This window comes from Herpailurus yagouaroundi, unplaced genomic scaffold (assembly GCF_014898765.1).
Source record: "Herpailurus yagouaroundi ecotype Mexico unplaced genomic scaffold, PumYag 196, whole genome shotgun sequence".
In the NCBI taxonomy this organism is placed as follows: Eukaryota; Metazoa; Chordata; class Mammalia; order Carnivora; family Felidae; genus Herpailurus; species Herpailurus yagouaroundi.
In genome coordinates this window covers 34,576,879-34,603,757 of record NW_024412427.1, presented here as the reverse complement: position 1 = coordinate 34,603,757, position 26,879 = coordinate 34,576,879, and the positions used below count along the sequence as shown (strand labels likewise).

General features: G+C 49.7%; 2 protein-coding genes across 2 annotated transcripts; one reads left to right on the top strand and one right to left on the bottom strand.

The window, feature by feature from the left end:
• The first annotated feature begins 5,785 nt into the window (after window positions 1-5,785).
• Window positions 5,786-9,852, top strand: THBD (thrombomodulin). The gene has a single exon (XM_040447866.1). The coding sequence runs from the start codon at window positions 5,909-5,911 to the stop codon at window positions 7,925-7,927; it is 2,019 nt and encodes a 672-aa protein (XP_040303800.1). The 5' UTR covers window positions 5,786-5,908; the 3' UTR covers window positions 7,928-9,852.
• Window positions 9,853-20,533: 10,681 nt separating this feature from the next.
• On the bottom strand, window positions 20,534-23,243 carry SSTR4 (somatostatin receptor 4). The gene is made up of 2 exons (XM_040447865.1): window positions 22,711-23,243; window positions 20,534-22,514 (listed from the first exon to the last, which is right to left on the bottom strand). Exon 2 carries the CDS (start codon window positions 22,427-22,429, stop codon window positions 21,266-21,268), a length of 1,164 nt encoding a protein of 387 aa, XP_040303799.1. The 5' UTR covers window positions 22,430-22,514; window positions 22,711-23,243; the 3' UTR covers window positions 20,534-21,265.
• Window positions 23,244-26,879: the final 3,636 nt, after the last annotated feature.

The following is a 26,879-nucleotide window of genomic DNA, read 5'->3' as shown; positions in this document are numbered from 1 at the left end:
GGTGAGAATCTGCAGGACACTTGATAGCAGTGGCAAGAGCTGACATCTTTTTCTGTTTCTGATCTTCGGAGGAAAGTTTTTAGTATTTGATGATTAAGTATGATGTCTGCTGTGGGTTTTTTGTAGATGAAACATAATTTTACTAACAAAAAAATGAGCCAAGAAAAGATTGCCCACTTTTACCTTGCTTCTTGAAGAAAGCCTGGGTAAGAGTCAAAATTTAGTAAAATATTTGCTCTGCCATACTGACATGATATTGTCTATTGAATAACATTTGCTTATCAGACATTTATTTTCCAAGCTTAGACCCATATATTGCTGCTTAGCCACAGAGTCTTAATTTTTATGGCTGCATTGTAGTATTGTTATGGCTTATAAATATTATGTTTTTACCTTTGTAATTTCTTTCTTCCTAATATCTAACTTATTATAATTAACATCAAGGTTAAAAATAAGATTGATGTATCTATTAGTCAAGTACTAATGATGGTTATATAATTTTAGCACTCCTCTTTTAAAAAAAGAAAGTAATGTTTTTATTTTGAGAGAGAGAGAGTGAGAGAGAGAGAGAGAGAGAGAGAGAGGGCACTCTCTGGGGAGGGGCAGAGACACAGAATCTGAAGCGGGCTCCAGGCTCTGAACTGTCAGCACAGAGTCCAATGTAGGGCTCGAACCCACAAGCCATGAGATCATGACCTGAGCTGAAGTCAGATGCACAACTGACTGAGACACCCAGGTGCCCCATTTTTAAATTTTATTCATTTTTGAGAGAGAGAGAGGGAGACAGAGAGACAGAGACAGAGCTAGTGAGGGAGAGGCAGAGAGAGAAGGAGACACAGAATCCGCAGCAGGCCCCAGGTTCTGAGCTGTCATCACAGATCCTGACCAGGGCTCCAACCTATGAACTGTGAGATCATGACTTGAGCTGACTGAACCAATCAGGCACCCCTTAATACTTCTATTAATGTTCCCCTTATAGATTCTGATTGCAGTTTTGACCACCATTACCTTGAAAACAATTGTGAAACAGCATCCTTTGAACCTAAGAAAGGGACACTAATGTGCTTCCAGCAATGGCTGGTACATTCAGGTGACATTATCTGACTGTATACAGCAGCACCATCTAAAAGAAATTTTGCTAATGATCAAATATTCTGTCTCTGTAATGCCCAACCTGGTAGTCACTAGCCTATGGTGCACTTGACATAGGACTGGTGACACTGAGAAATAAACTTTTAACTTTAATTGTAATGACTTTAAGTTAACTAACCACAGGTGATTAGTGCCTATCATATTGGATAGTGTATGCAACTTTTATCTGCCTTGTCCCCAAGTTTTTCCAACATCATTTTCCATCCAAAGGTCCTAGAACTTTCATCACCAGCAACAATTAGTAGTCAGTCACGTATCTCCACAGTCTTGATGTTCTTAGCACCTGGAATTGTCCCCTCTAGTAGGTGGTTTTTCAGTAAGTGATCATGTTGGAACTAGAAAGTTCTTTTCCAGTCTTTTAAGAAAAAAGCTGCCTCCCACACTTGAGAAAGATCTTTGGCTAGCATATGTCTGGGGCAACACATTGCCCTTGGACCCCCTCCTGCATCTGGACTCCTCTCCACTTCTGTTCTAACAACATTCACCAGTAGTAACAGCTGTATTTGTTGAATAGCTGCTATGTTACAAGGAAGGTAACACCCCCTGTTAATAAATTTTCTAATTTCCATGACAACCTTGTAAATTAGATATTATACCTCCAGTTTGGGGAGAGAAAACCAGAGATTTAAATAACTTAAATTCCAACAATGGGTAAGTGACAAAATCAGGGCACTGATGTACTGCACATTCTAATTCTTTCATCCTAAACTGAGTTAGAGAATCTTACTTTCACCACTGACTAGCTGTGTGGCCTTGGGAAGTCACCTATTCTCCCTGACCTTCAGTTTCCACATCTGTAAAATGAGTTATTGATAATGGATGCCTCCAGCCAGATGGGGAGTAAGCCTGAGGCTTACTAAGAGCCCTCTTGGTACACTGGGGCACGGGTCATGCTTCTTGGGCTATCTTCAATTCCTTCCTTATTCCTCCTGGTCTGTGAACTTATTTTTGTCCTTGATTTTATTTTCACAATTGCTTATTGTTATTATTGGTAAAAATGCTCAGCTGAATTGCATTTTACCCAGTAGACATTTAGTGAGTCTCTGCTATGGTCAGGAGCCATGCAGGGTGTCGAACACAATCAGTGCTGAATTCAAATTATAGAAACCCGAGTATATCCTTTTTCTAGCTAAAATTTGTTGAGAATTTACCATGGTTCAGCCATTCTGACTGCTTTACATGCGTAACTCATTCAGTCCTCAGAATAACACTTTGAAGGGGTGACTATTAGGATTCCTCATCCCACAGTTGAAGAAACTGAGGCACAGAGAGTCTGGGCTACTTGCTAAATATGACACAACTTATAAATGATGGAGCTGGGACTCAAATCCAGCCATGGTGGCCGCACAGCCCACACTCCTTACCCTGAGACTCTGAAGTCCCCCAACTTTGCATTTGCAGGTTAACATGAGAAAGTCACACTGGAGGCAGGGCACAGAGAAATATCTATAACAGGTGCTCAAAAAAACTCCTGAACACTGTCTGCAAACAAAGCATGCTGTAGGTGGATGAGGATACAAAGATGTGTAAAAGCTATGCTCCACTCTCAAGAAAGTAGATTATAAATCTAGCAAACAGCATGATTAAAAACACATGATTACTTGTAAAACAGGGAAGATGTGATAAGTGGTAAATTGCCAATAGAAAGTCCTATGAACTTCAAAGAGAGATCAGTTCTGGTTTGGTTACTCAGAAACAATTGTGATGGGGGCAGCATGTCACCTGTGCCTTAACAGAAGGGTCAGATCCCAGTAGATGGAAAAGAAACAAAGGTGAGAACATTCCTGGTAGATAAAAAGACAGGAGCCATAGATTGGAGATGATACAGGATGAGGCATTTCTCTGACAGTCAGCAGGAACTCCTCTTCCTGAGACCTTCAGCATCCACAAGAACCATTGAATTTGACAAAAGGGTGGGTTGTAAAGAGGTAGGTGAAGGCCATGGGCAGAACTGTGAGGACTGGTGAACCTCCTGGGGCAGGAAAGGCAAAGGAGCCACTCTTCTGGCAAGCAGAGGAGAGAAGAAGCAGGAGCACAGGTTTCTTAGAAGTCGTGGGAGGGGGAGACTTGAAAACAGCCAGGGCTCAAGAGTGCAAACAACATAGAGACATCAAGAAAAAATGAAGAGGGAAAATAAGTTTTTGGCTTCAGTATTTAGAAGATAATGGGTATTCTTTTTTTTTTTTCAACGTTTTTATTTATTTTGGGGACAGAGAGAGACAGAGCATGAACGGGGGAGGGGCAGAGAGAGAGGGAGACACAGAATCGGAAACAGGCTCCAGGCTCTGAGCCATCAGCCCAGAGCCCGACGCGGGGCTCGAACTCACGGACCGCGAGATCGTGACCTGGCTGAAGTCGGACGCTTAACCGACTGCGCCACCCAGGCGCCCCAATAATGGGTATTCTTAAAGAGAGCTGTTCCAATGAAACAGTGAAATGGGCCTGGGCTAGTAAGTCCTCAGTGAGGGTGGCAGGGCCAGGGGTCAGCCAAGGAGAGGGAACTGAGTGTGTCATCCCCATGGAGACATAGGCAGTGGTCCATCCCTTTGCACAGGGGGTACAGAGAGGAAGGACAGAAGTTTAAAACATGCATAAAAGCCTCAAAGTGATGGCTCAAGGAGACCTGAATAGGACTCCCCACTAGAGATGGCCATGGTGAATGAATCAGCTAGAACTCATCCAAGAAGTGAGCCAGCATGCTGAGCGGCAGGGCCCTATCCTTGCATGCCCCTCAACTCTGGCGAGGGCTGGCAGACTTGAAAATCTTAGTGAAGTTTGAGCAAAGGGTGTAACTGGTCCTGTCTCTTCTCTAGCCTCATGCATCCGGATGGTTGCTCCCACTTCCTGAGATCTTTCAGCTGGGACCTGGTGGTTGGGAAAGTCCAAAGGGACCTGCCCAGATGTGAAGGCCCCACTCCCAGGGCAAGCTGTCCCTGAGGCAGCCCTACTCCAGCTCAGGCAGGGGGCAGGCCATGGGGGTAAGTCCAGACACCTGGCTCAGCCCAGGCAGCTGGTGGGATATCAGGCCAGCACCTGCCTGCTCTCACTGGGAGACAACCCAACTCTTCAAATCTGCTGGTCTTTTCTTCTTCTTCCCAGAGGAGTAGAGGCGCCCATTCCGGGAAGCTTCAGACCTCAGTCTCCAAGCTGTGCTCCTCCCCCACCCAGCTCTCAGGAGGCACTGCTTGTCCGAGCTCTCTTGAATGTCGGGCAGTGTAGAGAAGGACCCTCATCCCTTTCATGCTGGGAGTGTCATGTACCTCATGCCTCTCATGCTGGGAGTGTCCACGCCCCACCCCCTGGGTAACTATCCGTCAGTACAGTCTGGAGGTGGGAGTGGGCAGGTGCTTGTCTTCGCTAGTGAAGACGCTACACTGCACTTCTCTCTTACAAGGTCTGGGCTCTGCCCAACCAAAGAGGCAAGATACCCAGCTAAGCGACAGAATTTGCTTGGGACTCCCTGGGAGCCAAGTTTCCTGCCCTAGGCTTAAGGCAGTTAAGGCCCCCACACCCTTAACTCTTTTCCGTCCAAGTTTAGAGAGCTCCAACTTTGGGGCCTTTGTTTAGAGTTCAACAGCGCCGCCCCCTGGTGCTTTGTTGTGAGTGACCATAGCGGAGACGGCACAGGGTTAAAAAAAAAAAAAAAAAAAAAAAAGTTTGTCACTCCGTTAAGTTTTGGAACCACCCCCGGCATTCTTGGTACGTGAATAAGCGGAAAAGGTCGTGAAAGTGACAGATTCTCATCTCCTCCTCGCTGCTCTCCCCACCCTGCCCGTCCGCACGACCGCTCTTCTGCAACGCAAGTGGCATTTATATGCACCTTTATGTCACTCTGACATCTCAGCCAAATGCAAAAGTCCTTAACAGTCCCAAGTGGGATCCTCTTGGAGCCAGCAGCGTCTTCCCGCGAGGGCTCCCATGTGCCCCTTTTGGGGTGCGAGATAGGCTATCCCTTTGTGAAGCTGGACAAAAACAGACCAAACAGGCTAGCGCGCTTCCCAACTCGCCTGCCCCTATAGGGTTCGACAGGAATTCGCCTGCCGCTGCTTCTGAAGGGTGCCAAGACCTTGGAACCCTGACAGTATCCTCGCGACTTTCCCACGCGACGAGATAGATCCAGCCAGGCAGCTCGCGCTCAGGGACCCGTGGGTCCTGGCTTGTGCGCGGGGGTGCTTGTGTTACCCCAGTCTTCCCCCTCTGCCTATCCTCGCACCAGCCACACCCTCTGCCCTCTGGGGCCGAGCGCACCCGTCTCCTGCTCTAGGCGCCCGGGGCGGAGTCCAGTTCTCTTCTACCGATCGTGTCTTCAGGGATGTCCACGCTCTTGGCAGTTCCTCCCGAAATCCTCTTCTTGGCGGGCACCTCCCTCTAGAGCCTTACAGGTCCAGGGCATTACTTCCCCCCACCCCTCATTCAAAACCCTCCTCCCCCGTCTCCACTTCCCAAGGTTCTGCAATCCAGGCTTCCTTTGAAATCGGTAGTAACAATACATTTATAAGAAAAAGAAACAGGAGCAAGAGATTAGGAGGGGCTGCGGATTAAGACCCCCCCCCCCCAGAACTGCGAGCCTGAGGGCCCTAGTGGCGGGGGCGGACACTGAGTGTAGCTGACAGAGGTGCTGTCTTCCCGTGGCGCCTGCGCCTGGCGGTCCAGTCCGGGGACCTCCCAGCTCCCCCGCCGGGTTTACTCATCTCCGCGAGGTGATCCCAGGAGCGAGGGCGGGCACAAGTCTCCCGAAGAACCCAGTAATCCGAGAATGCAGCATCAGCCCTTCCCACTAAGCACTTCCTTCCTTTTCCCGAACGTTCAGGAGGGAGGGCCGCGCACTTATAAACCCGGGCCCCGGCCCCCCGGCATGTCAGAGGCTGCCTCTGCAGGGCTGCGCGCCGCGGCTGGACGCGTCTGGGCTGGGACCAACGCAAGCGGCTGTCGCCAGCAGCGCCCTGCGCCTCTCAGCCCGGATCGGACTTGGGCCCCGTCGCGGCGCTTGCGCTCTCCCCGGCGCCTGCACAAGGCGTGCCGGGACAGCATGCTTCGGGTCCTGCTCCTCGGTGTTCTGGCCCCCGCTGGCCTGGGGCTCTCCGCACCTCCAGGGCCGCAGCCACGCGGCAGCCAGTGCGTGGAGCACGACTGCTTCGCGCTCTTCCCCGGCCCCGCGACCTTCCCCGCCGCCAGCCAGGCCTGCGAGCAGCTGGGGGGCCACCTGATGACCGTGCGTTCCTCAGTGGCGGCTGATGTCATTTCCCTGCTACTGAGCGGCGACAGCGGCGACAGCCCGCGCCTCTGGATCGGCTTGCAGCTCCAGCACGGCTGCGACGACCCCGAGCAACTTGGGCCCTTGCGCGGCTTCCAGTGGGTTACGGGAGACAACCGCACCAGCTACAGCAGGTGGGCGCGGCTCCACGTCGACAGGGCGCCTCTCTGCGGTCCCCTGTGCGTCGCAGTCTCGGAGGCCGGGGCCCTAGCATCCGGCGAGCCGGCCTGGGAGGAGCAGCAATGCGACGCGGAGGCCGACGGTTTCTTCTGCGAGTTCCACTTCGCAGCCTCCTGCAGGCCCCTGCTCGTGGACTCTGGCGCGGTGGCGGCCGCCGGTGTAGCGATCACCTATAGCACCCCGTTCCGGGCCCTTGGCGCTGACTTCCAGGCGCTGCCGGTGGGTAGCTCCGCCGCTGTAGAGCCCTTCGGAGTGGAGCTGGAGTGCGTGGCGCCGCGGGGAGAGGCCGAGGCGCGCTGGGGCCGGGAAGCGCCTGGCGCCTGGGAATGCAGCGTGGAGAACGGCGGCTGCGAGCACACTTGTAACCGGAGCGCCGGGACGTCGCACTGCCTCTGCCCAGCTGACGCCGCCCTGCAGGCGGACGGGCGCTCCTGCGCCGCCGCGCCTGAGGAGCAGTCCTGCTACGAACTCTGCGAGCATTTCTGCATTCCCAGCCCGGACGTGCCTGGTTCCTACTCGTGCATGTGTGAGACCGGCTACCAGCTGGCTGCAGACCAGCACCGGTGCGAGGACGTGGACGACTGTATCCAGATGCCCAGTCCCTGCCCGCAGCTCTGTGTTAATACGCAGGGCGCCTTCACTTGCCACTGCTACCCGGGCTACGACATGGTGGACGGCGAATGCGTGGAGCCCGTGGACCCGTGCTTCGGGAGTAACTGCGAGTACCAGTGCCAGTCCGTGGGCCAAAATGACTATCGCTGCATCTGCGCCGAGGGCTTCGTACCTAGCCCTCAGGCCCCGCACAGGTGCCAGATGTTCTGCAACCAGACTACATGCCCAGCTGACTGCGACCCCAACAACCCGGATTCCTGCCAGTGCCCTGATGGCTACATCCTGGACGATGGCTACATTTGCACGGACATCGATGAGTGTGAGAATGGAGACTGCCCCGATGCGTGCCGCAACCTCCCTGGCACGTACGAGTGCATCTGCGGGCCTGACTCACCCTTTGCCGGCCAGGTTGCCACTGACTGTGACCCCAAGATAAACGGTGACAATGACAGTGACAGTGACAGTGACAGTGGCTCTGGAGAGCCCCCGGTCAGCCCGACTCCTAGCACCACCTCCATCCCCTCGCCGGTAGGGCCCCTGCATTCTGGAGTGCTCATCGGCATCTCCATCGCCAGCCTATCTCTGGTTGTAGCTCTTTTGGCGCTCTTGTGCCACCTGCGCAAGAAGCAAGGCACCACGCGGGCAGAGCTGGAGTACAAGTGTGGGTCCCCAGCCAAGGAGGTGGTGCTGCAGCAAGTGCGAACCGAGCAGACGCCCCAGAAGCTCTGAGGGGCTGCCTCCCTGGACCCTGGTGTTGGCTAGGCCTTCCCTCCCTCCCCTCCCCAGCCTTACTCCTTGGCCACCTAACCCAAAGCACTTTAACTGGCATGGGAACTGGAGAATACCCTCCCCGCCCCTTTTGCTGATTCTGCACACTGCTGGGGAGGGGTGGGGGTTGGAAGGAGTATGCGCCCCAGCCACTTCCACACGTCATTGGACAACTGGGCAGAGATGGCAAGGAAGACACAGACTATAATGAAGGCACAGACTATAGAGTGTCCCATGCCCTCGCCAAGGGGCACAGGAGGGGTGAGCGTTGTTGGTTGGCAGTCTTTGGGGCAGACTGTGATCCTGTGGACTAGTGAGTGTAATCGAGGTGTCAGTAATGACGAAGATATTTATTTTTTAAGTATTTAGGATGGTTTTGTTATTTTGTTATTTTTTGCTTTTGCATTTTCCCCTACCTGTATGTGTCCAATACCCACTTTATATCCCTTCTGCTCTTTCTCCCTTCCTTGCTTCCCCCTTCCCTTTTTGTATATTTATGTGCTTCCACTCTTCAGGTGGCGGTAAAACTATCTTGGTAGGTTTTTTTGGTGGGCTCACCTTGATAAAGCCAAGCCCCAGTTCCCTATTCATTTTCTCCCAAATTTCCCCTACCTGGAACTCAGCCAACCCACCTGGAGTCTCCCACCCTACCCTAGACCCTGCTTCTACCCTTCCATGTCTGCCTAGGCAAAACTCCTCCGTGACACAGAAACAGAAACACTACAAACAAGGATGGTTGGGAATCCATTTGGTCTTGAAGCAGATTTGCTAATTTATCCTGAAACTTCAGACTTCCAGAACAATATCATTTTAACAAAAGTTAAGATGTGAGAGACACTCATTTAACTAATGTTTGCTGGACTGTCATAGAAATTCAAGCTAAGGGATGTTTGTTTGTTTGTTTGTTTGTTTGTTTTTAACTTTTTAAACAGTGAGCCTGGGTTTTATTGTTGTCACTTTTCATTTGAACCAAAAGGTCTTTATTGCTCCTTATGCCGTTTCTTTTTCCCATTATTACAATTGCTGTTGTTGTTCTTGTTACTGGTTATTTTTGACAATGTTGAAAATGCTCTCGTGATAGCTCTAGATTGAGAAGGGAATGAAGGATCTCCCACGAGACAGTTTAAGAAAGTTATGAGCTGCACAGTTCATGCCAGTTACCATTTTGAGTTTTACTCTTCTAGTAATTTCTGCTCCAAAATAAAACCAGTTCTGCTGGCCTTGTAGGGAGTGGGGGTGGGGAATTTGGGAGCTTGGAAATGGAGCCTGGAGGATGCTCAATTAGGACCTCACCTTGATCAAGCCCTTAAGAATTTCTCCGACTTCCAAGAAGCCTTCTCATCCTGGCCACTTAGAACATGGTCGCTGGACAAGAGTTAGGAGCTGCCTGCCTCTGGCAGTTGGTTAGAAATGCAGAAACTTGGGCTGCATGAGAATCTATATTTTAACAAGATCTGCAGGGGTCTGCCCAGTATAGTTTGAGAACTGTTTCAGACAGCTTCCAACTTTCTGGAATACATTAAATGTGGATCAGTAATAAGTAGCAGGCCAAGTCAGGGCCTATATTCTCAAGAAACTGAGGAATTTTCCATTTATAGCTTTGCTTTCTGATAGAAAAGACTAGGTACACACCTTTAGACATTGCTACACAGGGTTGTTGGTTCAACTAAGCTAGGAACGAAATCGAAATCTGAAATCGAAATCATGTTTCACTGTTTGGGGAAAATGTATCATATGAGTGTATCTTTTGTAATACAAAGATTTTCCTCTATTTTGTAAACTTGGCACATTTGTACATAGTTATTTATTTATTGGAGACAAACTAGAACACAGGCAAAACTCTTGCTTATGACATCACATGTAGAAAATAAACAAATAACAGTGTGCTCTTGGGTTTTGTTTCTGTTCACCTAGGCTTCCCCAACCGCCTCATTTTGTCATTAAACAGGGCTCACAAACAATGCAAACTCCATGCCATGCATTTAAAGGCTGCTCCACACCCCATCACTAGTTCCATCTGCTCAAGGCACCATCTCTGACTTCAAAGATCTCTCCAGAGGAGATTGTTTTCACTGTAGGAGGACTTCATGTTATGTCTGTGTGCACAAATATTTATGTTTCTCTCTGTAACCATAACAACTTCATACACAGGACTTGTGCCTATGTGTTTTGAAACACATTATAGGATTATTTGTTGGGATGAGTTAAAGAAACAGTTCTTCTTGGGGCATCTCTAGAATCCCAGCTTGTGTCCTTCCTGTGAATGGTTTGGCATTATCTGCCCTCTGAGATATGTAAACACAACAGTCATGAGGGGTCTCAGTCTGTGACTCAAATTCAAACCATCATTTCCACATACCAAGGTCTCATGCAGTATTAAGCCATTCTTATTTCTGTTGGAGATTAGAAACACTGTATTTTCCTGGGCCTCTTTTCCTCACATGGTGGCACTGGCTAAGTTTTATATGCAGTGCTCTGAAAATTTTCATAAAACAGAAGTTGGAAGGGAATAGAGTTTGATCAAATATTCATGTATTTTTATACATCTGGATAATGCTGAATTTCCTAGCTGTCATCTGAATAGTTACAGTTGTGAAGATGAAGTTGGAGATTTCAACATCCATCCTGGATGAAGTTGACAGCTTTGGGGTGTGGCTACTATGCACAGCGCCCTCCCGAGATAGCACATTTGAGCAATGTTGCCCTTAGGAGTTTGGTAGGCTAGCGGAAAACCAAATTCAGTAGGAGGCACATATGAAGGAAAAACTTGATGTGTGCAGGCAAAGCTGGTACACATGAATTGTGCTGGGGGTCAAGAGGAGAGAGTGATACCTTACAAATTTGTCCTTACTACTGGACTTCCATTTTTCGAAAGGGCTTGCTTCCAAGTAGCCAGCAAATTGACTTAAGGCTTATTGCTTTAGAGTTTCCTTCTCCAAAGGAGGGGGCTTTTCTTAAGGAATATAAGAAGACCAAAACACATTTCTAAGACTCAGAGCCAAAAACCCTTACTGGGGCATCTTGGAGCCCAGGGCACTAATAAGGTGGGGTCCTAGTTCCTCCCTATCCTCCTCATTCCCTGTCCAGTGGGAGATCAGCATCCCTGCTTATAGGACTCGTCTGAACTTGAGATTCTCAAAACAACTGGGAAACCACAGCCTCACTCCGAGAAAGATGCCAGGGTCATAAACAAATCAGTCAGCTGTAAGAACAATTCCCCAGCATTTAGAATCAGAGTAAACCTTATGAAACAGGGGCTGTGGGTCATCCTATATGGTCTCACTCTGTGTTCACATTATTGGATATTCAGGTCTGAGGGAGAACTCCAAATCTCAGCAACTGGTACATGGTTGCTGATGATGTCCCACAACTTGTAGGGCCTGGGGAAGAAGGCCAAGGTCATACTTCTAGATAACTCAGAATTTGATTTTATGAGTGAAATGGCATTTCTCCCCTCCTCAGCTCTAGCCCCTTTGTTAGACTATTTTGGCAAATATTTATTGAGCACGTACTCTGTGCCTGGTTTGGTGATTGTCATGTTAACAAGCCCTGCCTTAAGAAGCTTACATTCACATGGGGGAGGTACATATAAAACAAATTGCTCCCAAACTGTATTTAACTTAGAGACAGTAGTAGGAGCTAGGAGAACTTCAGCACAATAGGAGAGTGGGACTTAGGTTGCAGGAGTAAATAAGGTGTCTTTGACCCTTAACACTAGATGTGAAGGAGGAGCAGGGGTTGGACAAATGGAGAGTGGAGAAGAAAGCAGTCTGGGTGAAGGAACAGCATGTGCAAAGGCCCTTGTAGGAAAGAGTCTTAGCGGAGGGCAGGGCATGAAGCATGATGAACAAGGTGGAAGATCACCAAGATGGAACTGAAGAGGTAGAATGGAGAGGTAAGGGGGGAGAAGGATGGGGTGAGGGGACTCCAGGTCAGCTTACAGATGGGAAATTCTATACCAGAAGCAAGTATGTCACTCGAGCTTTTTTTAAGTTTATTTCTTTATTTTGAGACAAGAAGAGAGAGAGAGAGAGAGAGAGAGAGAGAGAGAGAGACAGAAAAGCATGAGTGGGGCAGGGGCAGAGACAGAGGGAGAGCTCCACATACTGTCAGTGCAGAGCCCAGTGCAGGGCTGGACCCCATGAATCATGAGATCATGACCTGAGCTGAAACCAAAAGTCAGACGCTTACCCGACTGAGCCTCCCAGGCATCTCATGTCACTCGAGTTTTATTAAGAGCATATTGGTATTCAATTTCTGTACTAAAATTGGTTGGGATGATAACAGCTACTTGTAGACTTATTTACATGCCCCCATAGGCAGACACCTGCACAGTTTCCCTTGTAAGCATCCACCAGAGCAAACATGAGTTGTGGGTGTCATATACACCTGGGTTTGAATCCCAACGTGATATGTGGTTGTCACATGACCATGGAAACCATGCAACCCCTATAGGGTGGTAAAATGGGGTACTAGCACAGCCACTCCACAGGGTTTCCATGAACATTGAATGAAGTGAGTTAGCACAGGTTCTGGCACACAGCAGGTGCCCAATAAATTGTATATTTGCCAATAAATTAGTAGATGCATAAGTGGATTAAAAATGATTATGTTGAGATCTCAAATGTCTTGAGAGCAAATTCAGGGTGGTGCAGAGAGTGGAAAGTACTCTTTCCAAGCAAGATGCAGTCACTTGGAAGGGTTGCTGCCCCCTCCAGAGGAAGCATCATGGTGGGATGTGGGGATTCCTTAAGGAGGGATATGTTTGCAGAGTGAGAAGCAGCCCCTTAGGAGCTGTAAAATCCTGCTTCCAAGTTCTATTTTCCCTGCTCACTAATCCCATCAAAGCATAGGGGTTCAGAGATCCCCTCCATTGTGCTCCCGGAAGGCCACAGAGAAGGAGAGAACACACCCCAAAGCTTGCTTTCTCAGGGCCCAAAAGTGGCTCAGCCCAGGCAGACCCTGGAGCTGTGGGAAAGGCAGCACTACCCGCACCTTCACCCTCACCTGCTACACAGGGCCTTCAAATGTAGCAACACCAAAGAGGAGGAACTTGCAAAAGAGAGAGGAATCATGAGTTGAAAGTGATAGACAGCCCCAGATGTCCACAGATTCTTGAAGGGTGACTCTGGGCAAATCTTTTAACTCTATCAACCATCTGCCCCGCTAGGGACTGCAAGGGGGCTGGTGGGTGTGGACACCTAAACAGATTTCTTCTGTGATTCGTCTTCCTGATTGAGTTCCCAGGGGCCTGCCGCATATGGGAGACTGCCGACTCAGAAACACTGACAGCTGCCACCTGCATCTGAGGGAAGGCAGTGTCATCCACCAAAGTGAGGGGACTTCGGAAAAATACAGGCATGTTTGCTCATCTTTGTCCTTCTCTGTGGGGACAAAGAAGAACCTAAGCTCCTAAGGACCTAAGTGGTATTTGATCACTGATTAGGGTGCCACAAGAATTAAAATCTGGAGACCTGGAAAGTTCTCGCCATTAAGACCACAGGTCGCAGGAAGAGCAGGCTTGGGCCAAATGGTGGCCAGTGTATTTTATTTTATCTCTTTTTTTTTAAGAAAAAGAAAACCACAACATAATTGGCATACATTAAAATTCACCCTTTTTGGTGACCCAATCTGTAAGTCCTGAAGAATACGTGCATTCTGGGAACTACCACCATCATCAATACATAGATCATCCTGGTCACACCAGAGAGGTAGCTCAAGCCACTCCCCTTCATGCCACTGGAGTTGTCTACACACACCAGATGACACTCGCTAACCCTCCCTCGACCTCTTCAGGGTCTCCCCGCACCAAGAATCCTGTGTTTTCATGATTGAATCACAAGGATGAACTTTTCTGAGCTTTGACCAGACAGCCCGACTCTCTTAACCTCCAGCAAACAAGTTTCAATGAAATCCGGCTCCTAGGTCTCCCAGTGCCCTGCTCATTTGCCTTGTGTTCTGGACTTGTGCTGCCCAAATTTCTGGCAGCCCACCAGGGATGCGCAAAGACACAAAAAAGCTAGATGGTGAATCCCCTGCTCCACAATTTCGGGGGTGGGGCTTGAGGGTGCAATAAAGAAGTAAGGAAGGTGTGTGCAAAGGGAAATCAGGGCTCTGCTGCCTCCTATCCCTTGTGCCAACCACCTGCTGTGCCACTCCCATTCCTGGGCCCCTGGGTCTGCCATTCTGGATGTGGAGGGCCAGGTGACAGAAGAAGGGCCACGCTCTCTGCAGGCTTCTGTTGGTCTCATGTTAAATAGGGGTTAATTATTATTTCACATCTTCAGGGAAAACTAATGTTACAAAGAACATATGAAAGCACATTTTCATCATGGTCAAGACTCGGTGGGGGGGTACCCAAGCTCATTTGAAAACACATCCTCTGACCTTTGCAGGCGCTTCTTCATAAAATAATACAAGCAATGCCTGACTCTTCCTTTCGTTTTCAGAATGTGTGCCCAGATTCAGTACTATCTCTTTTTGTTTTGAGAAAGTCCTTCTCCACCGCCCCCACCCCCTTTTTGTCTTGGTCAGTAGGTTCAGATGTAGGCAAACAACCAATTTTCTCTCACAACAGAAAAGAAATATTTTTTTAACATCAGATTCTAACAGAATCAAAATCCTTCTCAGCTTGTTTCGAAAGTGTGATTAGGAAAGACAAAATAACCCTGGGGGATGCGTTAATTCAAAGTCAAACCCACAGGAAACAGGGGAGCTAGCCACAGAAGGGTTTTAGGATCCAGTGATAAACACTGAGATTCCAAACTGGGGTCCATGATGATAATGCCCCCCACACCCAGGCCATAGGCCAGATACTTTTCTGACTTTCTGTCTGAAATAAATCTTTTATTATTATTTTTTTTAATGGGACATATCACGACTGATTTTATCCCATGACTGATTATCCTTCTTCCCCTCCGCATATTGGACATGTGGCAACTTCTCTCTGTTGTCCTTCTGGAATCTTTCTTCTGGCTTCACACTGAGGCTGACCTCAATTGCATATTCATGGGCTGTAGGACCCCAGCAGACCTTCCTTCAGCCACCCAGTGAGGAAGAAGGGTTTTGCAACAGTATCCTGAATCCTCCCCCTCTTCCTTCTGCTTTCCACCTCAATTCCATTTAATTCCTTGAGAACAGAGGCCCACGACTCCCACGGACTCTGGGGAACTAGAACTTTGCACACCATCTTGCCTGTAATAGGGGCACATATTGTTAAAGCTGTCTTGAAATAATGACTGAATCCAAAAGTGACACTTTTGGTGATTCTTTGCCAGAATGTGATTCCTGTGTTTCTTCAAACATTTTTGCCCTTCCCCTAAAGGTGGGGCTTCATAAGTCTAATAGTAACATGACAAGAAAGGGAAGTCTGAGAAGGGCCCAGAGTAAATCCTGGCCTCTCTGTTTCATTTGTCTGAATGTCCAGAGCTCAGGATAAGGCTTCAGTAAACACAGAGCTACCCAGCAGCAAGCCTGTGGGCCTGAGATCAATGGAAATGAAGCTTCTGTGGGGACTTGAGGGGTATCCACTCTGCAAGGCTTTGGAGGGAGTCCGAACCCCTGGCTTGGAGGGAAAGCCGTGCTCTTTCTCCAGAGCTCAGAGTAAAAGCCTATGAGGTCATCAAGAAGCTGGCACCTTGCCCAGAGACATACTCAAGCCCATGGTTGTGGGTGAGGGATATCTGGAGCCCAGGGTGGTTCTTTTCAGATATGGGAGGTCGAAAGGGCAACGTTTCCTGAGTATTGTTTCCTGAGGGATCCCTGCCTGTGTAAAGGAGCTCAGGAAATGGTATCGGGTGGAGGGCCTCCCTCAATTTAGGAATCACATTGCCCCAGATCTGATCCCCTCATGTCCTCCATGCTATTGGCAACCTGCCCTCTCAAGGCATGTGTCACGGCCATGAGGAAAATGCTTGGTGACAACAACAGTCCCCATCTTAACTTGGGGTGGTAGTGGCAGTTAAATAACGTAACTGTGTAGGTTTGTCAAAATTCATAGCACTGAGCACCTAGAAGGAGTAAGCTTTGCCTTATGTAAATTATACTTCAATAAAAATTGAAAACAAATCACAGGCTAAAGAAATCCTGATTAAAAAAAACACCAGTTTGCCTGGCTGGCTCAGTCGGTTGATCATCTGATTCTTGATTTCAGCTCAGATCATGATCCCAGGGTTGTGGGATCGAGCCCCGAGTCGGGCTCCATGCTGAGCAGGGAGCCTGCTTGAGATTCTCTCTCTCCCTCTGCCCTTTTGCCCCGTTTGCACTCTTTTGCTTTCTCTCTCTCTCTCTAGAATAACAACAACAACAACAACAATACAATAAAAATTTAAAAAAAAATTAAAAACATCAAAAAATACAACAAAACATGCCAATTCTCTGCATCGACCTTGTTGTTTTCCTTCTCTGTCATTTGGTCACTCTCTGAATGTTTAGCCTTCTTCTGGGCCAGTCTCCTGCATAATCAGGGGGTAGATACTGTCATTCTAGCCTTTCTCCAGGGGCCACAGAGCTTTTCCTGCGGTCCCACTAGGCTGGTATGTGGATTCTCTCTCCCTGGTCTGTGTGTCCCCAAGTCTATTCTTTCCAGGCCACTGCACATCTGCACTGTGCCAGCGCTGACCTCAGGCAGCCCATCTAGACCCAGGCACCACACTTCTATGTGGCATCAGTGGGTACCCACAGTGTCTTTCGCTAATAGAAAGCCAAAGGTTTTATTTTAACCAAGTCAGTACTTCCATTCTGAGTGATTCAGTTAATGATCTTGGATTTTTTTAACATTAGTTCTCCCCCACTTTCAAAGGTGCCCCTCCTGGTTAGGCCAATCCATTCATATGATTGGGAACTCTGTCTTTCTGTTGAAAAAAGTTGATGACTGTTGAATTGGAAAGAACGCATTCCACCTGCCAGCCTCGCACTGAAAAATGGAGGGCACAAGTGCCCAAACTTTACAAGGACTCAAGACTCCTTGATGGGTTTCTTTGCCAGGTTGACCTGACCCTCTCATTAAAGTCTGCCACTGCTGTGATGTGGCATGGTCCTAAATTCTCAAGGGGACTTATGAGGCACTGCTGGTCTGTCTCCTAGTGCCTGTTGCTGACTGGGCATCATCCGTCCTCTGTTCCAGTCATCTTTGTCATCTTCAGTGCTAACCATCACAGGTCCTTTGCACATGCTGTGCCTTGAGCCCTTTGCACTTTCCACTCCACCCCTTCTTCTCCTGGCTGATTCCCACTCATCTTTATGAGGATGTCATCTCCAGCAACCTTCTGGGGGAAACCTACCCTATGACGATGTCAGGTTCTCTTAGTATATCATCTCATAGAAACCAGAGTCCATTCCTGTGTGTTCTTATTTTAGCTTAAAATTGTACCATCATTTCTGTGGTTCTCTGATGAAGGGTCATCTTTTGCCTCTAAGCTCCAAGCTTCATGAGGACAGGGGTGCTGTCTGTGGAGACTCCCCATCTTACCTCAAAGCTGCCAGAAGCAGCACTCAGCATGCTGTCTGATGCACACTCCCAGCACACACTTCCACAAAGCAGAGCTTCAAGGACAGTACCTTAGCACTCTGATATTTGTGCTTAAGGAATCTGAAGCTTTTCTGTCACATGTTTTGGGTAAGGGGTGGTGAAAGACAGGGGTGTCAGAGAAGAGCTTCAAAACCCAAATTTATAGGAATTTGCCTAGCCACTGGTCAGTCTTCCATGTCTGGTTTCTGAATAGCACAGCAGAAACATACATTTGTTTTTTGTTTTTTTCCTTTGATATCAGCCTTCGGCACCTAAGGAGTGCTAGGTATGCTGTTTTTAATGAAAGTGAAGCCAAGAATTTAAAGAAAAAATGAAAATAGTATGCATCTTTGTTCAATGACATAGAGCTGACAGGTTGGGCAAGAATTCCAATGAGTGATCACCTGTCATGTTCAAATACCATTTTACAATCATCTGGAGAAAATAAATACCTGGCTTGTCACTGAACAGTAAGTTAAAGACAGCTTTAAAATGCAAAGCAGTTCACTGATTGAGGGGTGTCTGAAGGCTGTTTCTGCCCAGGTAAAAAATATTTTCATTCACTTTGAAGCCAAAAGCTGTTATGGTCAGTAGAAGCAGGACTCAGGCCACAGCCTGCCTGCATGTCTTCATGGCTGACCCCTGAGGCAGGTGAAATGTGTAATGTGAAATGCTCTCAGGACCCCAGCTACTTCCATCTCTGACTTTAATTCACAAATTCTGCAAATTTTCTGCTCAGGAACCTGAGGCGTTCATGTAATCAGCTGTTAACAAAGGCCTCAGGGTTGATGCTAACTACCACTGTTGGTGGACTCTAAATGTGTCCCCCAACAAATGCCCGGGATACTTTGTGGGTGCTGAGTTGCTAATCGCCAAGAAGTGAGAAGGCTCTGCAGCTGAGGAAGACACTGGCCAGCAGCACACTCTCCACCCCTAGCCTGCCCCTCCACTGCGTGATTTATGACTCCCAGGTCAGGGGCAGCATTAATGCTAATTTTTAACAAGGGATAGAGAAAGCACTAAGCATAGAAGAATGCTGTCTTTCACCCTCCCACTGCCTCAGCATGCCTCTTCAGTGCTTTTGAAAAGGCAGTTTACAGCTGAGAAGAACTCAAAACCCACACCCTGCTTTGTGCATATTTCATGTGAGAAACTGTGGCTCAGAGAAATTATAGCATTCACTGCTGGCTAGCTTGGCCGATGGAGGGCCCCTGCCTCTCAGGGATTTTTCCTTTCATCACCTAAGGCTACCTCTACTTCAGCCATCACCAAGTTAAAAACATTGCATTTTCAAATACTCAGCCCAGCCCAGTGTTGCCAAGACTCCTGGTCAGTGCTCCGTCTTGCTCATCAGAGAGTTGGCCTGGTGTGAATCACTGTTGGACACTGAAGACAAGGACTGTAGCCCCCACCCAAGAGGGTCAAAAGCCCAGCAGCCCATGCCCATGTCAGATCTTCTCCAGTGGCCCCTCCACCACATTTACTGAGTGACCACACTGCTGCATGCTGCCAGGCACTGGGGAACAAAGAAATAATTAAGTTTTAAAGACTGCTAAGAAATTATGGTTACACAAGGCCAGTCAACACCAGCACTGGCTTACTCCAGTTGCCCAAGGCAACTCGAGTGGGTATAATAGGTTTGGGACAATTGATGTCTGTGTGTTTACATGCATGCATGTGTGTGCATGTGTGCACACATGTTTGTGAGTTCAAGGGGTTCTTGCACCTTAGTTAGGAGCTCCCAAACCACAGCCATGTCTCTGGGATACAACACAGATTGGCTACACATTTTCTCTCTCAGACAGATGTAGACCACCCCAATGTGCAGACCCTAATGGCCTTCATCTCTACCTCACCCACCCAGCCCTATGAGACACATTTGGATCAACACTGATTACCGCCTACAGATCATACTGCTGGCTGGCCATGTAGAGGAGTAAGGATCCAATGGTTATATGCCCAAACACAATGTAGGTAAGGCTTTTTGTTTTTCATTCAGTAGGGAAGAAGCTAGATTCTATAGCCACATGAAAAAGAGCATACGGTTAGTTCTCTGTCACGGTGTGCCGACATTGGAAGACCTCGTTTTATTACAGACAGAACTCTGAGGACCCTAGAGTTCAGTCACTTGCCTGGATTACACAATGTTTATATCTAGGACCAGAAGTCAGCTCTCTTGCCTGGTTCTCATACACCAGGCACCTGCTCATATCAGATAAGACTCTGGTTTTGGCCCTAACACTTCAGGGAAGAGCCCTGTTCTGTTTCCTCCTCAGAGAGGAGCCCCTGCCCATGGTGGAAGCAGAGCATCTCCCTGGGCCTTGCTCTGCCCTCCTCAATCTTCTTTAGCCTCCTAGAAGCCCTCTGTGCCCACCTTGGGATGCCTGCTGGCTGCCCCAAAAGGCTCAAGTCAGGCAAGTTCTGCTAGGCTGGCAGGTCCCTTGTGTTTTCTCTTGAAGCCCTCCTGCTAGGAAGCTGCAAGGCTGACCCCATTTGAAGAGTAGAGGGGCTCTCTCTCCAGCTGTCCTCACCTCCCTCCCTGAGTATCTTCCTTTCTGTACCGGGATGGGCTGGCCAAACCCAGAAGGGTGTTTTGCTTTGCTCAGCCAGGTGGAGTCTCCCACACAGGTGTTCACATATGTTTAATTGCATGTTTTCACTCCAGGCCCCTACAGAAGCATTGCAAGGATTTATTCACAGAAAACAGGATTAAAGCTCTCATAAGCTGACTTTTTCCTTTGGGAAAAGCTAATTTATCCTTGGGTTAACATTAGGCAAGAAGTTACAGCTGTTTACCATGTTCAGCCTAGATATGTTTATTATGTACATCTGGCTGGTGTTTTACTGAATTGCGATTTTTTTTTTTTTTTAACAGTGGGTGACAGAGCTGCCTCTTCTATCCAAAATCTGGGCTGATTTCCATCTGCATTCTCTGGTCTTTTCCCTCCCACCTCCAGTTCCCTCCCACTCACCACTGCGGTATAAACTGGTCAACTTAATGAGGTCTCATGTTCTCATGACAAAGGGTCAAGGCAAAAAATCACACCATAGGAGCTAGATGAGATTCATCCTTTCTGCTTTATTATTATTATTATTATTATTATTATTACTGACCTGGTTTTGTGCCTCATAACAAATCCCACATCATGACTTTCCAAACCTTTCCTACTCACAGGAAGCCTGCTGCTAGCCCCAGAAAACTGGAGTGACATTTCTGACTGCAAGCAGGCACTGGGCCTGGAGGTGCCCCAGGCTGTCATGCATCAATTTCAGTTAGAAAAGATCCCAGGAATGGAAGCCACTGGTGTGCTTGGAGGCATCTTCCTTCCTCCCTTCCCTTTTCGAACATGCTATGTCCCCACCACAGGCAGAGTCTGCAGAGAGCAAGGGCACAGGCTGCCTCCACCCTCTGGACAGCCCTCTCCAAGGCAGAGATTCTGTAACACGTCACATGCAGATGGCCATTCCTGCCTGGCATCCCCCTGCTTCCCACCCCTCGGAAACTAGTCAGAGATCCAGGAATAATTAACATCATGGACTGGTGGTCAGAGGAGTCCTACCCCCATGGAGGTGCCTCCCTAGAAACCAGAGTCCTGAGGACAGAACAAAGGAAAGGAGCTTTGATGCTCTTGGGGCTGGCCCATAGACTGCTGGGAAAAGGTGGCTGTGGCTGTGGTGGGAACAGGTGGTGGCTCTTAGATGAGCATCTAGGACAGGCAGTCTGCTGGGGTGTCAGGGTAGCACAGACTCCCTTACAGGTGGCCAGGCTGCGGAGGAGGTGAAAGGGCTCTTCAGAAGGTGGTGGTCCTGGTGAGAGGGACCAGCTTGCGGCTGGGTTCTGGTCGTAAGGGCTCCTGCTGACAGGGGAGTGGGGGGCATATCCATCCTGCCCCACCTCTACTCTTGACAGCAGTGGCATAGTAGTCCAGGGGCTCTTCCTCAGCACCACCTGCGACATCCAAGAGGCAGCAGCGCAGGCAGAGAACCCGCTGGAAGGAACGGCGGAAGTTGTCTGAGAGGAAGCCATAGAGGATAGGGTTGGCACAGCTGTTGGCATAGCTGAGGATGAGGGACACATGGTTGACTGTGGCATCAAGGCTGGTCACAAACAGGTTTAGCAGCTGCACCACGTAGAAAGGCATCCAGCAGAGCACAAAGACGGCTACCACCATCAGCACCAGCCGCGTGATCTTCTTTTCTGAGCGCCTGCGCTGCTGCCAGCCGGCCCGCAGTGCCACCGCCCGCATCTTGCCCACGATGAGCAGGTAGCACAGGCCGATGGCCAGAACGGGCAGCAGGAAGCCCACCAGGAAAGTATAGATCACAAAGACCGCCGACCAGGCCGGGTGCGGCCAATGCAGGTTGCAGGCCACGGCTTGGCCGCCCCGAGCCGGCTTGGTGTCAGCGAAGATGGCGATGGGCAGGGTGACCAGCAAGGATGCCAGCCACACGCCCAAGTTGATGAGCTTGGCCACGCTGGGCCTCCGGTAGGTGGCAGCGCGCAGAGGGTGCACCACGGCGACGTAGCGGTCCACGCTGAGCACCGTCAGACAGAAGACGCTGGTGAACATGTTGAGGCCGTCCACACTGAGCACCGCGCGGCACAGCACAGACCCGAAGGGCCAGTGGCGCAGGGCGGCCGACGAGGCCACGAAGGGCACGCTCAGCATGAAGAGCTCGTCCGCGATGGCCAGGTTGAGCAGGTAGATGTTGGTGGCCGTCTTCATCTTGGCGTAGCGGAGGATCACGAAGATGACCAGGGCGTTGCCCACCAGGCCCACCAAGCACACCAGCGCGTAGATGCACTGGATGGCTACCATGCCCGGTGCCCCTGTGTCCCCGGTCCCCGCCGCTGCCTCCTCCTCAGCAGGGGCGCAGCTGGCGTTGACCGAAGGGGACCAGGCTGTCTGGAGCTCTTCCTCGCCCTCTGGGGGCAGCGTCGGGGGGGTGCTCATGCCCAGGGGTGCCCGCCCGGGGGCGGCGGGAGCGCGGTGGAGAGTACTTGCCCTGGGACTCCGGAGCAGGTGCGTGCGCCTCTGCCTGCTCCGCCTGAAAAGCCTGCGGTGGGCCCCGCGGGGAGCGCCCGCCAATCCCGCGCCGCGCGCCCTCCGCACCCCAGTCCCAGCGCCCGCGCGCCCCGCCCGGCCTGCCCACCTCCGCGCCCCCGCCTGGGATCCAGCCCCGCCCCAGGTCGTTCAGAGCCCCAGATGGACCTCCCGCCCCCTCAGCTGCTCACCTCAGATCCTGTCTTGTCTGACCTTTGGCCTCCCACTCCCCTGCTCTGCCCTCTGCAGCCGCGGGGCTAGGGGTCCCAGAGTCCTCCGTTTGGGTAACGCGGCCCTGGGGTGGTAGCGACTATGCGGAGCGTGCAGAGCCCTTAGCCGGGCGCTTGACATCCTCCTACTCTCCACCTTGCCCCCCTGCCCCTATGATCTTCTCGAAGACCTGCAGGGTCTGTCCCATCATTAAACTCATTTCCTAGAAGCGGAACCTGAAGCTCCCAAAGGCGTCGCTGTGAATTCCCGGTCTGCCCGGGTCCCAGTCGCCCCCTCCCTTCACTCCGCGCAATCGCAAATCCCAGGACCTTTTCAGTGAGATTTCTGTAGGATGGAGGTGGGTGGGCGCCGGGAACGGAGATGCCAGAGGAGGAGGCACAGAGGAGGATCCACCGAGGAGGAGAGATGCCACAAAATAAGGCCAGCCTCTGCGTCCGATGCTCATCGCGCAGGACAGCACCGACAGCGGCAGCTAGCCCCAGAGCCAGACGCCGCAAAGCCTATGCCAAGCTGGCTGACTTCTGAGGCGTCTCCACTGAGGTCTCTGAAAGGTGCCTGGGAAAGGGTGCTCTGGAAATGTCGGTGTTCGGGGCTGGATTCCCTCCTTCTCCCAAACTCCAGAGAGTGCAAGTTAACACCCTTGAGCTGGATGATTCTGGGCTACAGTCCGGGTCTGGGGATCCAGCAGGCAGTCTCACAACCCTGGCCCTACTGGTCAGGCACAGGGCACAGCAGAATTAGTGAAGTGGGGATTTGTCTTGGAAGATAATTGGCAGGGAAATGCTGGCCCTTTGGAACACCACCTCTGCAGGCCAGTGGCCTCCTTGAGCCTCCCTTTAGCACACTCCTGAAATGTCTTTGATGCATCTGCAAGTGGCTACCAGGTGCCAGAGGTGGGGTCCCATCTCCTATGCTGGATGGCTGGAGCAGCTGCGGAGGGGAGGGTGTCGGGATGATTAAGGCCAGCTAGAGGTGACCTGTCAGAGGTCTGACTGCTATTTATCCAGGATTTGGTGGGGGGGAGGGGGGGGAGAGGGGAGGGACCAGTGATCAGCCCCTGTGCAACATAGTGGCTGAGTCTAATTTCTGTCCCTAGTTTCTGCCACCCAAATGGTTCCTTTAAAAGATTTGTCTTAAAAAAAATTAATAATAAAAGATTTGTCTTAGCAACCCTCCTCCCCTTTATGGACACTCTTTAAATTAGTCTGTTCTTTCCTCTGCTCTCATTTTCCTCATTGTCTCTAAGGGAGAGATTCTTATGGGGAAAGAGATGGTGGCTTTGTCATTCTAGGGTGCAGGTGTTTGGGGGGGGGTGACAGAAACCCAAGATTTGGGTGGAGGGAGAAATACAGGGGCTTTTCTTTTTAGTCCTGGACACTGGGGGAAATCTTTAAATGATTCCCCTCAAGGCCCAATAGGGGAGGTGTCCCACAGCTGTTCTGCATGCCTGGATACCCCTCTACCATCATTCTCTCTGTCCATTTAATGCCCAGCCCCCTCTCATCTCTGAATATTTCCTGGTGTCTTGCCTAACACGTGAGCCCTTGGGATCTTTCCCACCTCTACTTTGGAGAGTTTTTCTCCTAACCTTTCCTGGCTCTGCCCTCTCTCCCCTCATGCAGACATACAATTCACAGCAAACCAAGCTAGCATTTAATAAGGTAAATACGTATTGCTGTTTTCTGCGGTTTTAGAAAACAGCTCACATTATGAGTGTGCTGCATGTAGCACTGGGGGCACCCAAACCCAGCATTTCTGGAGTCCAGAAGTCAGGGAGACTGAGCATTCATTCATTCATTCAACAAATGCTAGTGGAGAGTATGAGTCCCCTGCGAAGCATGGTTGCATATGTTGTCTTATATGGGATGATGGCCTACTGTGTGCAGGGCCTTGGAAGGCTTATAGTTTCACCACCGCCCCACATTGGAAACATACTGGAAAGTGCCTGGGATCACAGGGGAAGGGTGGTGGCAAAGAAGGAGACAAAGAGCATGATAGTGAGGATGAAGGTGTACTTCAGAGAGAGAAGCTGGCAGAGCAGATGCTGCTGGGGGCCTGGGGAATGAACTGCGAAGTGGCAGCAGTACTGGATGCCTGGCAGGGGAGCAGAATGTAGTGGGTGATGATAAGGTATGCCTTGTGTGCCTGGAGGAGGCCTAGGGCCGTCATCTGAGGAGGTGGAGAAGCTGGGAGTGTGTATAAGCCAACTGTCAGGGTCAGAGTTGGGGTCTGCATGGCTTCCTTACCATGACAGAGGGTGACCTGGGGGTCCAGGTCTGTGAGGTTTACACAAAGAGCCTTTGGAGCATTTGGAACAGCACAAGCAAGAGCTGCATGTTTGTGCCAGGACTGCTGCAGCGGCAAGCAGAGAGGGCACACTGGTGCATTCTAGGTATACACAGGGCAGGGAGGCTCGGCACTGTGGCATCTTGACCTTGAAACTAGGCTGCCTGGTTCAAATAGGGCTTTACCTCCTCCCAGATATGCAGCCTTGGGCAAGTCCCTCCATCTCTTTGTGCCTCTGTTTCCACATCTGGAAAGTGGGTGTAATGGTAGTAATTATTTGGTAAGGCGCCATGAGGACCCATTACCTTGGCATACCTATGGTAACTGGGGGAGTACCTGGCCGTCATCAGCACTCAGTGAGTGTCAGCTGTCAAGGTTATTTATTTTTCTAACCCTCTCTGTGTGATGAGACTAAAGAGAAGGTCTGCCTGCTCCCGCTTGGCCCCACGTTGTTGTCTGATGTTCCACTGGTTAGTTCCCTTCAGAGGGTAAAGGGTCAAGGGGGTGGTAGAGGCCACTGACACACTCCCCCATTAATTATTATTATAGGTTTTATTGTCAGATGTATCGGTTTCTACGAACAGTGTTTTTATATCTAACCTGTATTGAAAACAATCCTAAGACACATGGGGAGAGCATTACTTCTATCCCAACTTTGTGCAAATGACCCAAACAGAGCAAGCTTTGCAGACACAGCCTGACCTTTATTCTGCTTTGACTCACACCTTAATGATGGGTTATGCTCAAACCAGATTCTCCTGGGAGTGAAAGGAAGCTCTATTAGCAGTTGTGCTGACCAACAGCATGACACCTGACTCTTCCAGGCAAACCAGGACAAGGATCCCCTAATTATGGGGGACTCTCCAATTTAACTTTTGAATTTCCACTTTAGGTGGCAGAAAATAAAGTTTGTGAAGCACCAGATTAACTTCTAAGGGGCTGTCACACATCTCCCCAGAGCATCATAGGGAAAGGGTTTGCAGTGGTAAAGGTGAGGTGTGCATTTCACTGACAACACAGGAGATATTGAAGATTAAATTGAAATGTCTATGTGTCCAAGACCAAGAGCAGGGAATCATACCATTTCCAAAAATACTCTCTCCAGACTTCTATATTTAGGGAAGGATCAGAGAAGCATTTGAAGTGTGGACCACTCATGCAACAGTGAATTCTTGAGAGAATGAGCACTCACAGTGCTGAACCCCCTCCTGAGATGGCTCTGGAGGGCCATGTGCACCTAGGTCATATTCAGCTCATCCTGAGATGAACACTTTCCTGCCCATCCCATTTCTCTACTTTGCTCTCAAGTTCTATCTGGCCTCAAACCCCAGGCCTATGTTGGGAGTGGGGTTCAGGGATTGAAGAGAGTATCTTAGCTTTTGAAAAATTGCCATAATGATGAAAAGATTGAGTTTATACCAAGAATCACTGCCTTCACTGCAGCATCATCATAATGGTAAAATATCATGGACTAGAACAGGTTTAGAAATTGAGGTCTGATATGGGGGTTCTTCTTCCAAGTCAAGAAGGTCATGAGGCTGAGCTACTAGGATTTGTGTTTGAGCTGACAGTGTGGGGTGGAGGGGGTAATTCTTGAAGGGCAGACGTTTTGGGAGGCAGCATAACATAATGTGACTGCTTTGATCTGAGTCCCAGCTCATTGCTTGCCAGTTATGTGACCTTGGGCAAGTTATTCAACCTCTCTGTTTCTCTACTTCATCCCCTGTAAAGTGGCCTTAACTCTAGTCCTACCACAGATGGGCTGTTGTGGGGACTGAACAGGTTGACATATGTGAAGCAGTTACAACAGGGTCTGGCTCCAATAAACACTATATGTTTATTA

Bases quoted from the DNA above. Each gene is read 5' to 3' on its own strand.
- THBD (XM_040447866.1), top strand. From the start codon at position 5,909: ATGCAGCATCAGCCCTTCCCACTAAGCACTTCCTTCCTTTTCCCGAAC.
- SSTR4 (XM_040447865.1), bottom strand. From the start codon at position 22,429: ATGAGCACCCCCCCGACGCTGCCCCCAGAGGGCGAGGAAGAGCTCCAG.